At 39.3% G+C, this 12,578-nt stretch overlaps 1 protein-coding gene across 1 annotated transcript in view; it reads left to right on the top strand.

The window, feature by feature from the left end:
• Positions 1-343: 343 nt before the first annotated feature.
• LOC107592940 (exostosin-1b-like) overlaps positions 344-12,578 on the top strand; it is a 104,062-nt gene continuing 91,827 nt past the window's right edge. The window contains 1 exon segment of the mRNA XM_016282528.1: positions 344-2,276. Coding sequence (XP_016138014.1) covers positions 1,336-2,276 — 941 coding nt within the window. The 5' untranslated portion in view covers positions 344-1,335.

Raw genomic sequence — 12,578 nt, 5'->3', positions numbered from 1 at the left:
TTTTTTACTCTAATAACATCATCATCATCATCATCATAACAGTAATTAATGACTAATTAAGACAAATATCAAAAATAATAATAAATGAAAAGTATTATTGTTATTATTAGCCTATAGCAAGAGGCAAACAAAAGACAAATATAATTAAAATAGTCCCACCCCTCCCACTGCCCTTCAATATAATTTACATAAATGTTTCAATGGAATTTAAATGTGTCTACCTGTGCTTTAGAATCTTGCTCTGACGTATTAATTATAGGGCAAAATTAGTCAGTGAAAGCTGAGTTAAAAGAAAACATCTACATCATTTTTAATGCGTAGTGGTTAGAGTGGTTAGAAGTCCAGCCACATTCAGTGAGATGCTCGGCACTGGGAATGAATGGGTGCTGTAGATGCCCCGCCCCATCCGGGTCCTCTGCCCAATGAAAACACACGATGCACCATAATGGGACGTCACGCACACTGGCGTCGTGTCGGGATTGGAATGTAACAGAGTAACAATCGGAACAACTGAGCAATAGGTGATTGGGCTCGCGGATCAAGGAACTCCGTTGATTTTATTTAAGGAAACATTCTGTGAAACTCGCTCACTGTCATCGTGTTTTCGCCGAAAGGGAAACGCCGGTGTCCCCATGAAGAGGAAATGTACTTCTTGCGTGTGTGAAGATCCACAGAGAGCGCAGGAAGAAGAGAAATGCAGGGATTCGTAAGGTTACCGTCGTTCCCGTGAACTGCCCCGTCTGTATTATTGTTTCGGAGGTGAATGGAGTTATTCTGTGAGCGGTGGGCTTTAGTTTAGTCTGGACGTGTGGTTGGGAAACGCCACAGCATCGGAGAGAAACCTCGGTCGTTGTATTATTAACGACTTTTTATCCAGTGGGACCCGCTGCTCTCCAAAGACGAACTCCATGAGTCAGTGCCGCCGCAACTCTCCGGTGCGAGTCGGACCGTGCGACGCATTTATCTAGCGCGTGTCCTGTCAACAAACGTTGCATTTTTATTACTCCGCCGGGGGAAACTAAGTCAGTGAGTAAGCATACCTGATTGTGTTTCTAATGATCTTAACAGGTACGGTTACTGTTACGGCTGCATTGTGAGATGCTGCTACTAGACAGACGAGGGAGAGCGAGGAACCCGATGTAAAATCGCCCACATGCGCTGGATCAATCACTTGCTGTTAGGTGAACGGAATCTGAAGAGGGAAGACGTGAGTTGTAAATCCTCGCAGGCTGGAAGATGGCGGAGCAGTACTATAGCTGGAGGAGGTGGTGTTGAGACAAACTTCCAACCGCTTGAGATTTATTTGCAAACACCGCGATCTGGCCTTCAGGACACATGCAGGCCAAAAAACGATATCTGATCTCGCTCTTGACTGGCGCCTTTCTAGTTGTGCTCTTTTACTTTGGAGGAGGGGTCCCGGGTCCGGGGGCCACCGGGTCCAGGAGCCGGCATGGATATAATCGTCCCGAACAGCCGTGGCCACACTTCTCGGATCCATTACAACACTTAAGCCCGTGGGACCACTCGGACACAGAGGAATATAATGTGCACATATCGCCTAGGCAGAAGAGAGACGTTAGCTCGAGCGTTTACAAGGGCAAAAGGTGCCGCATGCAATCATGCTTCGATTTCTCCTTGTGTCAGAGGAACGGATTCAAAGTGTACGTGTACCCGCAGCAGAAGGGCGAGAAGATCTCGGAAAGTTACCAGAACATTTTATCCACCGTCGAGGGCTCTAGGTTTTACACTTCTGACCCTGGTCAAGCGTGTCTGTTCGTCCTGAGCTTGGACACTCTTGACCGAGACCAGTTATCGCCGCAGTACGTGCATAATCTCAAAACCAAGGTGCAGAGCTTGCCTCTGTGGAACAATGGTAGAAACCATCTCATATTTAATTTGTATTCGGGCACATGGCCTGACTACACGGAAGACTTGGGCTTTGACATCGGTCAGGCCATGCTGGCCAAAGCGAGCATCAGCACGGAGAACTTCAGACCCAACTTTGACGTATCCATCCCCTTGTTCTCCAAGGAGCACCCAAGGACCGGTGGGGACAGGGGCTACTTGAAATACAACACCATTCCACCTTTTAGAAAGTATATGTTGGTATTTAAGGGGAAACGCTATTTGACCGGCATCGGCTCGGACGCGAGGAATGCCTTATATCACGTTCATAACGCGGAGGATGTAGTTCTCCTCACCACCTGCAAACACGGCAAAGACTGGCAGAAACACAAGGACGCGCGATGTGACAAGGACAACGCCGAGTATGAGAAGTAAGTTCTCAAACTTCTGTTATTCTCATGTGATCGCGTTGAAGTCTTGACCTGAAATTACTATGGCAACTAAAATTTCCACAAATACCACACCAGTGTTAACTACAGCTGTCAAAATGACAAAAATATGCTATCCCTGCTTTAACGTTCTTGTTTCACACTGTTCATAGTATACTTTATCTTGGGTTAGTCATTTCTGCTTGGTAGTTAGGTTTCAACCTTTGGCCTTTTTATAGATATATATATATATTTTATCAGGCTCCTATGTTTAGGTTCAGTAATTTTACCTTAATGGAAATGTATAGGTCATTTCCTATGCCATTAAAGTGAAATAAAAGAACATAAATATAGGAGGCCGATTTAAAAAAAAAAAAAATCATTTTAGATGAAAATTTCAGACGGCACTTCGAGGCTTTTGCATTTGAACTCTTCATATTATATGTATGTATGTATGCGTGTGTATATATATATATTTTATACATACACACACACTTTATACAAGCTTGATTTGATTAAACAGAAGTTAATCAATAATCCACTTTTAACTTCTCTGATCTGTTGCTGGTTTTCTAAAAATGAATGGATTGCATAGTCAAGCACCCTGAATCACAATCCGTTAGAATTTACTGATAATTTCACTGTACATTGTGAGAGTAATTACCTGGCGCATATCACTTCTAAACAGCCTGAGTGCTCATTAATGGGATTTCAGACTCCGCACCTAGAGGTAGTCGGCACTCTTCCTCCCGCTCTAGCCCACTCCTGGTTAGTCATGGCACTAATGTTGGTCGGTGTGCAGATATTTTTGGCATGTTTCTCCCTCCCATGATGCTGCTGAGGTGCTTCTCAGCAGAATGTGGTGCTGTTAATTGGGGTGTAAGTGTGTGCGTGTGCAAGGCAGAACAGCTGTTTGGAACATGAGCGAGCTGAGCAGTGCAAAAATGACCGGGCTGGCAAGAGTCTGCAAAATTGTTTTTTTTTTCCATTTTTGGTTGGTTGGTGTTCACCATTTGACAATGTTTCTTTGGCAATCTGAGGTTACTTTGATTATGCTTCTGCTTCCATAATAATTACCCAAAAGGATTTTAGCTTTTTTGCAGATTTACCTTTTAGACTGCATGATTTTCCAGCTTTTAAAATGACTTGCATCTGAATGGCTTCAGGCACCGGTGGTCTGACATTGGTCCTGCCAGACTTGTAGCTGAGACTTGGCCCTGAGATTGAAATTCCACCATGCCACGGTTTGGAATTTACCAAGCTGGAATAACTCCGCAGTGCCAAGTGTTATTAAACAATAGATTCATTCAGTACTGTGTCACAAAGCACAGTGCTGGTCACTACCCCAGCTGGAAGAGTGGAGAAAATCCAATCTGCCTCAATGTGATTTGTGGAAGTTGTCACATTGATCTGATACAGATGAAGGAAATTATTTCAAATCCCCTTGCTACAAACGATATTCAGTCTAGAATAAGACTGTCATAGTCTAAAACTTTTTTTCTTTGGTCCTATTAAATTGTATAAATCTTGTTTCCTGGAAAATGAGTCACTGCATGGATATAGAAGGGGGCATTTTTTTAGATCCTCTTTAAAAAAAATTTTTATATATATTAAAAAATTATAGTTTTTTTTCAGCATTTTTGTTTTTACAATGGGGCAACTGCTGCACAATAGCTTACACTAGGGATGCACCGAATGTTCGGCAAACAAAATAAGCGAAAAGACAGAATAAATTGTACTGAACAATGACGTGACGCGATCAAATAGTGGCGCGCACTAATGCAGCAAACATGTCGGCAGTGTGGAAGCATTTAAAAGTGCCAGAAAAAGATGCAAAAATCATTATAAGCACCGACAGTGAGAGACTGTTTTGTACTGCATCTCATGTCTCCAATGAGAAGTGGAAAGGGTGGTTGTTGCTGGTTACTGTATGATGACTGAAATCGCGAAATGCCCTTAAACAATTAAATAAACTGCAGAACGTTGTGTTTTCTAATACACGCATGAATTGCATGTATTCTAACAGCTGCACGAGCTCGCAGCGCCAGGGTTCAAAGTCCAAAGCGCAAGGAAAATCTGAGCTGAAATGGTGTTACTTGTCAGTTGCTCAGTAACATTTTTACAAGGCATGTAACAATGCGATACGTGCACCCAAACGTATTCCCAAATTCGTAATGAAAATCATTTATAAATCTGCACTCGGGTCTTCCTGCGGGTTTCTGCCAAAATAAAAGCTGAGAAAAAGCAAGAACTCCATCAACATTAATAAATGTTATTGTTGTAATTTTTATAGTTTTTCTGTCAAATAAAATTAAAAAAATACAATAATAATGATAATAATAATAATTACAACAGCTCTATTAATACATTTATTATAGCAGTCACACAGTGTTCAGGCTAGGATCTGTAATATTTTCTAATGTTTTAAAAGAAGTCTCTTGTGCTCAACAAGGCTGCATTTATTTGTACAGTAAAAATGCATGCCTGATTCATGAAAGGGGTCTCAAAAATGGCCAAAAAATATTATTTTAATAACTTACTAATTTTAAGTTAAATTGTGTTTTATTGATATAATGTCTGCTAGAATGTTAAAAAATGTTCAGTGTTAAGTATATATTTTTAAAGCACATTTTGGCTATTTAATTTATGCAATGGTGAAAAAAAATGGCAAAAGGGGGGAAAAAATGCAAAAAAAAACGTGTTCGGCCTTTGGCCCAGTGTTTCATTCAGAATTTTCATTTCGGTGCATCCCTAGCTTACACACAGCGCAAGCCTGATTTATTGAGCTGTACACTCTAAAAAATGTTAGCTCAACAAAAAAAAAATTTATGCAACCGTTTGCATCAATTTTTTTGAGTTATGACACCTAATGAAATTATGTTCAGCCAACAAACTACATTGTGTTAGAAGAACTTAATAATTTTTAACATAAACATATATTTTTAAGTTACTCAAAAAAAAAAAAAAATTAAGCTGCTCCAACTAATGGATTTGTCGGCTTGGAGCCAATTTATATTATCTTTCTTTTAGTTCAAATCCACAGTTATCATAGCACACGCTAAATGTAACTTATTTAGCATGCAATTTAATTGATTTGAAGATATTTGAAGCCATCTGCGCATTTTAAGATAAAGAGAGAGAGTGCGCGTTGATTCACTCACCGTTTGTGAAATTGCGTCTCGCGTAACGTTTTCAAATTATTTTGTAAGTTATTTAATGAAGAAATATGAATTAATTGTACCTCACCTTCAGCGTTATAATTATTTTACCCCGCGGACAGATATTGAGACTGCTGCTGCTGCATGTCATGCCAAACCTTTCATGACAGGCACGTCGTCACCTTGAGATCGGTTTCTGAGATCAGCCTTTATAGGGACCGCCGATCAAACTTCCTAAAGTGATTTTCGGCCGATAGCAATCGGTAGCCGATTAATCGGAGCAGTGCTAGTCAGTGCTATTCTTGTATTTATGTACAAGTAGAATGAAATTGCATTAACATCTTGAAAGGTCTGTAGTGAACACTGTAGTTTAATTTCTTTAATATGAGGCACTCCTATCTGCTCTGTCCCACTGTTTCTCTTATTTGTTTCTGTTGTCACATTAATAAATCATGAATTTTTCATGATCTCACCTCAGTCAGATAAAGTAGTGGCCCGAGCTTGTGTGACAAATGCTAATGTGAAGTAATTAGCCCGAATAGAGCTCTGCTTAATTACTGTTGGTTGATTATATATTTCTGTGCATAATGTGCTTGGGCTAAGGCTGACTTTATCTGATCACAGCATCGAATAAATTGCATGTTAAAGCGAGGAGGTAATTTGTGTGTGTGTGTTTAGTTTGAAGTGTTTCCTTCATAGAAGAGCTTTGAAGTTTTTTCCTGTAATTGAATGATTTTTTGATCATTAAAAAACTTAATAGAAATGTTGACCAGGTTGAGGCCTAGATATTGTCCCAGGTTTCTTGTGCGTATTTGTGTGGGTGGTCACCACCCCCCGTTTTGTCCATCCCTTTCTGGGAGCTCTGTGCCCTGACTCATTGACCCACTTTCAGTGGGATTATCACGGGACAATCCCTCCAGCCACAAAAAAAAAAAAAACACCAGGTGGATTCGGAAACGGCCGTTGCAGTCTAAACTGGTTTAAGTCAATTATTACTAAGGATAACTACAACCGACTCTGGGGGAAAAAAACTAGCCTGTTTTGAAGTTAAATTCTAGATGTTAAAAGCTAGTACAAGCCATAGCGATAGAACTGGCAGTAATTGAGAAAACAAGACGCAACAAGATTCTTTTTATCCAAAGCCTGTCAATGAGCTCTTGAAGAGTATGAATTAATAAGTGGGATTTAGAATTGGAAAAGCATCTTTCATTTCCTCTCCATGCCCCGCCAAGAACACACTTCTTCTAAAAGGAATTGGAGAGCAGACCATTGATTGGTTCACTATTGAGTGGGTTCTCTGGGAAGGTATGTCTTTTTGAGGTGCATATTTACTTACGTCTTGCTTTCTAAAAGTATTTGACGTGTTCATAAACACTTCCTGACTGACTCGGTAAGAGTTTAATTATTTCTTCCAATATCAAACTTTATATGCATTATTCTCGACTTGTGATCAGTCAAAGCTGACTCCGGTAGCTCTTGTTGGATGCAGGGTTGCCAAGTCCGCGTTTTTTCCACAGAATTGGGCTACTTTTAAACTGTTGCCATGGGTTGATTTTCCCAAGTGGGATAAAGGTTTGAAATATTGCATAAATTACATTTGACTGAAATGCTTGTATTGAAACATTTTGCATTCTACCTATGATAAAACTTTCATGGACTTCTACATTAACTGTTCCCTCCTGGTGGAATGACCTGCCCAGCTTAATCCAAGCAGCTGAGTCCTTAATATTTTCAAGAAACGGCTGAAAACACATCTCTTTCATCTTCATTTGACCCTCTAACTCTAGCACTCTCTATTCTAATGCTACTTCTAATTTTATCTGCTTGTTTTTTTTTAATTAAAAAACTTGACCCTTTAACACTTGCGCTCTCTATTCTATCTCTATTCTAATGGCCAATCCATAATTTTTGGGGGGGATTTTTTATTTATTTATTTTTTAATAAGTATCGGTTCAGGCAATGTTTAGGCACCGGAACGGTTTTAAAAGTATCGATTTGGCACCGGTATCGGGAAAAAACCCAAACGATACCCAACCCTAGGCAGCAGTGCTAAAAAGTTTGTGAGAGCACTAAAAAGAATGTCTTTATGTAAACGTGTGTGCGTGAGGTACAGTGAAGACAGCGCATTAGTTTAGAACTCTTCTAATTTTTTATTTTTTTTTTAAACGTAGAGAGTGTGTTGATTTGTGCAATATAAATTTATTAGAATGAGTACATTTATTATTTATGGGCTTAAAAACAAGATGCAAACAATCAGAATATTGTACCTGGTGGGGAGTGCCCAATGTAAACATGAAACCTATGCCATTACCTATATTGTACTGTGGTACAGTTATGGCGCCCCTTCATAATGCAGAGGTCAACTGCCTATAGTTAGCAACAGCCCTATAGTATGCAGTGTTTAATAAACAGCTGTTTTACTAAAGAAATTAAATTCAGTGCTGTCCCGTATCATGTGTATCGTATCATGGCCTCTGTATCATGATATGTACCGTATCATGACTTTGCTGGTGATACACAGCCCTATAGGATTGGCCCTCTTAGGTCATCAGAAAGCTTACCCTCTCCCAGAAGTTTAGGGACTTTTTGCAGCTTCAGGGTAGTTCGCCAGACTTGTTTCTTTTTATTAGAGTTGTATCTAGGCCTGGGCAATAAAACGATATCAATATTTATCGACGGTACACCTTCTTCGATAATGATAGAAAAAATGTTCGATATAGCGCACAATATAGGCACGTGCTATGAGTGACGCAGACAGCACACACAAACACGAACACATGCTGAAATGAATGCTGTGCCTGCCTGTGATGAGGAGATTGTGAATATAGTGAATATTAGTCAAATTTAAAATAAACATTTGCATTTGAATGTTAGGTGTGCATCAGGGAGCGTCATCAGTGGCGCTCGAGATGCGGTGATATAAGTGACGTTGTTGCATTTTAATGTTTTGTTAGTCTTGCCCACGAGACGCGATGCTGCTGAGTTATTCATTCAAAATATTAGAGAATTATAGAAGCTCAATGCGGAGAAGATCTTGCTTGGGTTAAAACCGAAACCAAGCCATTCACACAGAACGCATATTCAGCGCATTTGTTAGACTGACAAATATGACTGCTGCACTCGCGTCTCACACAAGAGATGTATAGAAAGCCATGCAAAGTTAAAACAGTTTAAACTTTTTTTAAAACGCGTCACAAGTTTGTGGAGGTTTATTCCTTTTAAATGCAATCTGTGTGATCGGCTCTTTGGATTAAGCAATGCATAAATACATGATGCCGTTTTGTTCATAATTGTTTATGCAGTTAACGAAATTATATTTTATTTTTACGAGTTAATTTAGACGTAATGCAGTTTTTTTTATAGATGGTTGTTTCCTTGCATTGACAATTTAAATGTCAGGGTTCGAAATTAACTTTTTTACTTGGTAGCACTGGTGTTCAAAAAGTTTGGAGCACCAGCAAAAATTTAGGAGCACTCACCAAAAATGTATGAGCATCACAACTACAAATTATATATTAACAGATTTTATCCTTACATTCTTAACTTTAATGCAGATTTTGTATTGGTTAATATTAGATGTCAATCTCTCCGTAACTGCTTTACGCTAACTACCGTGAGAAAAAGAAAGCGCTGAAGAAGAGAGAAAATGAGAAGAACACTGACAGATTTCTTTTGTAAACAACCTAAAGTTAAGCTCTTCTTTAGAGAGGGTTAGGATGGTGTATGCCAAGGGTGTCCAAACTCGGTCCTGGAGGCCACTGTCCTGTAGAGTTTAGCTCCAACCCCAATTAAACACACCTGCACCAGCTAATCAAGGTCTTAGGCATACTAGAAACTGGCAGCCAGGTGTGTTGAGGCAAGTTGGAGCTAAACTCTGCAGGACAGTGGCCCTCCAGGACCGAGTTTGGACACCCCTGGTGTATGCGGTGTTAAATTTTACATTCAGCTCTGCCAGTTGCACCGATTTTTTTTTTTATTGAAGAGTTGTATAAAATCAATATCACGTTTGTAATCATGCTGATTTTTGAAGGAAACCGCACTCTTCCTGTGATATTGATTAACTATATCAGGCACAGCCAACCCCTGAACGATATGAAATGATGTAAAGGCCCCATATCTTGAATTTTGTGATGCATTTTATTAGACTGAATCATGCCGTGAAAGAACGCACTCTAAATGCGCACGCGCACTAATCTAACCTAATAGACTTCCAGTCATGTATGCGTGCACTCTCTGTAGGTGTGTTTTGTTTGGATTTTGCAATATAGTCGATAATGTCAAACCGCACATCCTAAAACAACAATTACGAAATGTGTAGATTCGGTGGCGAACGCTGTTACCAAAATCATCGCAATTTCGAGCCTTGAATGTGCTGCATTATTTTGCTCATTGCGCCCTCCTGTGGCCTCTGGAAACAAGACAAAGGTTTCCTTAACCTTTTTAATCTGCATATAAAACATTAGAAATTAGATATTTGTTTCATTTTTATTTTGTGTTTGATTGTTAAAACAAACAATATTTGTTGTTTGTCTCAATAAATTGGGTTAATTTAAAAATAGTGGTTAAATTTTAAAAAAAATTCTATTGCTCTTTGTTTTAAAAAAGGTTATAAAAAAAAGTCAATAATTATCGATACCGAACGATATGAAACATTATTTCGTTGATAATTTTTTTTTGCGATATCGCCCAGCCCTAGTTGTATCATTGACTCCATCACACTAAATGTTGGCCCTCTTGAAACAGAGCTCTCACTGTTCGGCCGTTTCATTACTGCGAGAAACGAAAACAAACATTTTTCATTGATGGTCAGCTCCGTTCTAAGGAATTTGAAGAGGCATTGCTTAAATTCTTTGTATACATTTTTCTTTTTGTGTCATACATGCAAGTCTACTGGAGACTGTATAGGACAGTGGGGGGCTGCTATAGAAAGAGCATTTTGTTTAAGTGCTAGCTGATCTAATGGCTCGCGACCAAACCGTTTTATGGTTCGATTTGACTACCTCTCCAGTGAAACGGCTCTCTTGCCCCCGGGCACTGAGGGGCTCCTTTGTGCGAAAGTTTGCTCAGATTCTTTCGCAGTCTGTGCCTTGTTGACACCGCGGCCCCTTCTCATCCCCCACAGGAACCCCCGTCCTCTGCCAAAAGCTCTGAAACAACTTCCCCCTCCCCCCTTCAGACTTCCCATGTTTTCCCCCTCAGAACTCCGATTCACCACAGTGAAACAAGCCTGATTTCTGCCGTAGCTTTTGAATTCTGGAAGGCATCAAACAAAAGGCCGCACAGAGACACTGGCAACTTTTGTTTGCAGGCTTCTATGATACTTCATAGTTCAGTGCCTGAGCCGTCACTGTTGTAAAAAAAGAGTGGCGTGCAGATGGCATCTGGCCAAGCTGAGTCTAATCTAAGAAATGTACTTTGATTTGCTAGATTAGTAGAGTGTGATAGTGGCAAGTAATATTTTTTTTACAGTTGCTCATACACTAGGGATTTAAGGGATGTTTATGTAAACTACCATTAAAAGGTTTGGGTTGGTAACTTTTTTTTTTGTTTGTTTGTTTTTGAAATACGTCTCTTATGTTCACCAAGGCTGCATTTGTTTGATCATACAGTAAAAGCAGTGATACTGTGAAATATTTTTTTGAAATATTTTCCATGAAAATATCTAGGGATGCACGGAGACCACTTTTTTCAGAATGAGTCCGATACCGATACTTTCATTTTTGGTACTCACTGATACCGATACCTGTATTTTCACAGCATTTGTAATTTTTTTTTTTTTTTAAATATTGTGTACAGAAACAAAATAATAATAATATGAATCATGTTAGTTGGCTTCATTTAGCAAACAGATATTTCCTTCAGTTATTTCCACACTTAATTATACCTGTTAAAATATATTGTATAAGCTTTTGTTCATTTCAGTGTTCATTTTAATGGCGCATTAGAGCTGCTCCATTGCAGCAGCTCAATACTGTAATCACAAAACATTTTCCTAAAATAATGCAGGGAACCACTCTTTATACATTATACGAGTATGCGCATAGTATACTATTTTGGTGATGTAATTTGCGTCACACATACTGTACATTGACCCTCGCGTATGAGTAAAAACCAAAATATACTTTGGCTTTTAAAGCAAGCTAAACATGCGCAGCATACACGGTTTGTATTAGGGTTGAGCGATGTCTACCAAACATGTCAGCTTAACATCGTGATGTCTGTCAGCCATCGGCGATGGAAGATGGCATCGTCGGTGTCGGCCCAACCCTAGTTTGTGTTGGTGCAGAATGAGAGCAACACTTCTAGCCTAGTGCATTTCACACAGTCTGCTAGTTTCACTTTTGCTTTAAATAAAGTCTTGTATGCTTGACGTTTATAGTAAATGCCCCTATAATTTTTGTTTGTTTTATATTTATGATTTAGTTTTAATCCAAATGCATGCGCTAATGGAGCGAACAGCAATCAAGATTATGCAACAGAATTGCGCCCTCTCGGACACTCTCTCTCTCGCTCTCTCTCCTTACCGTCAAATAACTTTAGTAACTTGTGCATTTTACTTGCTTGCTTTTGAAATATCTGTCCGAACTACACTTTCCAGTGAAGTCTGTTAGATATTCACTCAACAAGCACCAATCAAACACCATAAAAATTAAACCAATATCTAATTTCTAATGTTTTATATGCAGTTTAAATCAGTCTTTATTGTATAGATCTAATTGTCTCCTGAGGCCACAGGAGGGCGCAATGAGCAAAATAATGCAGCGCATTTAAATTGTCAACGCAAGGAAGTAACTCTATAAAATAGGGATGCACGATATATCGGCCACCATATCGGTATCGGCCCATATCGGCTCATTTTTTCTGTTATCGGTATCGGCCTGATAAGAAAATTTGGCCGATATCTTAAAGCCGATAAATAATGCATTATTTCCTTCAGAGACACTTCAGATGCGCGCTGTTCGTTTGCAGCCTTTTGTGCAATTGTACATTGTAATATTGTGTTTATTTGATGTATATCTGATGTATCTCATATAGAATGCGTTTGGTAAAGTTAAAAGAGCGCTTCAGTTTACCAGTGATCATCTTTAGCTCAGCACACGCAGCCCAAACAGCAGTGCACAACATTAATAACTATGATTGGGAATGT

The sequence above is a fragment of the Sinocyclocheilus grahami genome, unplaced genomic scaffold (genome assembly GCF_001515645.1).
Source record: "Sinocyclocheilus grahami isolate Dianchi unplaced genomic scaffold, SAMN03320097.WGS_v1.1 scaffold161.1, whole genome shotgun sequence".
Taxonomy (NCBI): Eukaryota; Metazoa; Chordata; class Actinopteri; order Cypriniformes; family Cyprinidae; genus Sinocyclocheilus; species Sinocyclocheilus grahami.
This window is presented reverse-complemented; position numbering and strand designations above follow the sequence as displayed.